Genomic DNA, 2,500 nt, shown 5'->3' on the forward strand with positions numbered 1-2,500 from the left:
CCACTCATATAGAGTGAAATTAATGAGCACTTCCACCCCTGGAGTCCACAATCTGGGTCCCAATAGTAGGGGAGGGCATGAAGTAGATCAGGGAAATTGCAGGGTAAAATATGAATTCCGGCCATATTTTGTTTGCAAAATCTCAACCCAATTACCTACCTAACTTTGCCTAGTTTTGAAGTTAGCCCTAGCCAAGAGGGGGCTTTGCCCCCCCTGGACCCTCCTTTCTTAAGGCACTTCGTGCTACTCCGGTACATATTTCGTATGCAAAAGCTTAACCCAACTACCTACCTAACTTTGCCTAGTTTTCAAGTTTGCCCCAGCCAAGGGGAGCTTCGCCAACCCCCCTGGCCCCCCCCCCTTTCTTAACCCATTCCCGACGGGGGAATTCTAGCCTAGAATGTCCAAATGCCGGGGCATTCGAATTATTAGGCCTAAATCAATTGAATAGCTGGCACAATACTGTGCCGCCCGGCAACTGGGCTTTTGAATGCGCGGTACACATGCTGTACCACCCGTCCTGTGTGGGTTAACCCACAGCAGAAGGGTGTCATGACATACATGACGTAGTAGCTTTGGCCTGACGACGGGCGTCCTGACATACATGACGTTCGGGGATTTTGGATCACTGTGCTATTTTATTTTACTATGAAAAAGGAATGAGTGATGATGGCTACTGCAGTCATAATTACTATAATTACAGTAATACCATGCTAGCTTAACGTCCAAAACCTAGATGGCACCACTTTTTCCTAGCACCAGCAAGAGAGAGAGCCTTGAATGACACCCATCCACGGTCTCTAGCAAGCACTATCTTTATAGAGCGATGACACAGACTAAGTTGACGAACTCTTGCTCAAAAGTACCGCCGATGAAGGATGTGCAGTCAGAACGAGAAGAGGAAGATGACTCAATCCATACCCAGTGTCTAAAATGTACTCCTGTGCCAATATGGATGCCTTTCACTGTGACACTCACAGTCACAAGCACAGGTTTCATTCCTCTTCCTTACCTCTTCTATTTATCTTTATTGTAGGTGGTTATATGTTTCGTATTTGTTCATGACAGCACAAAAATACAAAAAAAATATAGTTGCCTTTTGTCCTCCCATAAAACAGCAATACTTCTATCACACTGAGTATAAAGAAAATAATGAGCTAATATGGATAATATACTACAATTTTAGTCTACTGCAGCACTGGTAGAGCCTGTCATATGGCATATATAAGTCTCTAAACTCAATAAAACACACAAAAAAACAAAACACAAAAAATGCTCTAGTTTTTCAATGAATGACTGAAAGAGAGTGGGAATGTTCAAATTATAATGCTTCAAGCAGTCTCTCTTTAAAATAAAACTTATCCCGGGGGCTAGGCAAGCATATTTATCCCCGTCTGCAATGGGTTAAGGCACTTTGTGCTACCTATGATATATAATTATTTCTGTACATGCGCTTAGCTCGTTACTTACCTGTGAGGGGTGTTGGGGGTGATGTAGCTGAGTGGAGGAGCGATCATTTTCTTCGCATGGATCTCTAATAAAGTCGTATAATCACCAGGAGCACCCCTAACGCTGTGCCATGATTACTGCAACTGAAACTTCAATGCTATGTGAAGCCGACAATTGCATTACTGTGCATGAGCGGCCTCCGGATAGGAAACTACGGCCGATAATAATGTGAAAACTCAATAGAGGGCACTGTATAATTATACTGTTAACAATGGGGAATATTGCACCATCTATCGAGAGAAAATAACAGCTCATGCAGGTAATTCATTGGGAGTTTCCATTCCATAGCTTGTTGCTAGCCAGATTTTCAGGGCAAGGATGGTGGTTTTCGGGGTATTTTGTACAAGGTATGTTGCACAAAGTGCCCTAAAAAGGGGGGGTCGAGGGCTTAATTAAAACCTAGGCAAAGTTAGGTAGGTAGTTGGGTTAAGATTTTGCATACAAAATATGCCCTGACGTAGGACGAGGTAGCACGAGGTAGTGCCTAAAAAAAGAAACCCAGATTGTGGGGTCCACTCTATATGAACAGTAGAGGTTGAGAGGAATCCATCGATACCATTTTTATGGTATTTCGTAACATTTTACTCCGTAATTTCCCTGATCTACTTCATGCCCTCCCCTACTATCAGGACCCAGATTGTGGGCTCCAGGGGTGGAAGCGCTCATTAATATATATGAATAGTAGAGGTTGAGAGGAATCCATCGATACCACTTTTGTGGTATTTCGTAACGCGGTGTTATTCGGAAAATTTACTGCCTCATAATTTGGGAGAGACTTAGTTCACAGGGCAAGCTTACTTCATGAAGTCACTGCCTAGACTATACAATGATGTCACACATTCTGGTGTGGCACACCACAAATGCATCTTTGGCTTTAGAGCATGTGCATTCAATTTGATAGCCAATCAAAATTTATCCTATCATTTCAAATGCATAACCACCTCACATGGACTCCAGTTGTTAATGATAAAGGGCTGCCAACTCAGTCTTA

At 42.9% G+C, this 2,500-nt stretch overlaps 2 protein-coding genes across 5 annotated transcripts in view; one reads left to right on the top strand and one right to left on the bottom strand.

The window, feature by feature from the left end:
* LOC122258339 (M13 family metallopeptidase neprilysin 3) overlaps positions 1-2,500 on the bottom strand; it is a 221,904-nt gene that overhangs the window by 42,803 nt on the left and 176,601 nt on the right. The gene's annotated exons all lie outside the window — the stretch shown is intronic.
* The window catches only part of LOC122263632 (uncharacterized), a 21,081-nt gene that overhangs the window by 722 nt on the left and 17,859 nt on the right, over positions 1-2,500 (top strand). Inside the window, exon 1 of one of the 4 annotated variants that reach the window (XM_086550458.1) lies at positions 2,194-2,500. This exon is cut by the window's right edge and continues 16 nt beyond it. The exons of 2 other annotated variants lie outside the window; for them this stretch is intronic. In XM_086550458.1, coding sequence (XP_086406584.1) covers positions 2,391-2,500 — 110 coding nt within the window. In that variant the 5' untranslated portion in view covers positions 2,194-2,390. Of the gene's footprint in view, positions 1-2,193 lie in introns of those variants that run through there. One more of the 4 variants, XM_086550457.1, reaches the window with a different exon arrangement.

Source organism: Penaeus japonicus, unplaced genomic scaffold (genome assembly GCF_977035675.1).
Source record: "Penaeus japonicus unplaced genomic scaffold, GWHDUDI00000001_assembly GWHDUDI00000023, whole genome shotgun sequence".
Lineage (NCBI taxonomy): Eukaryota > Metazoa > Arthropoda > Malacostraca > Decapoda > Penaeidae > Penaeus > Penaeus japonicus.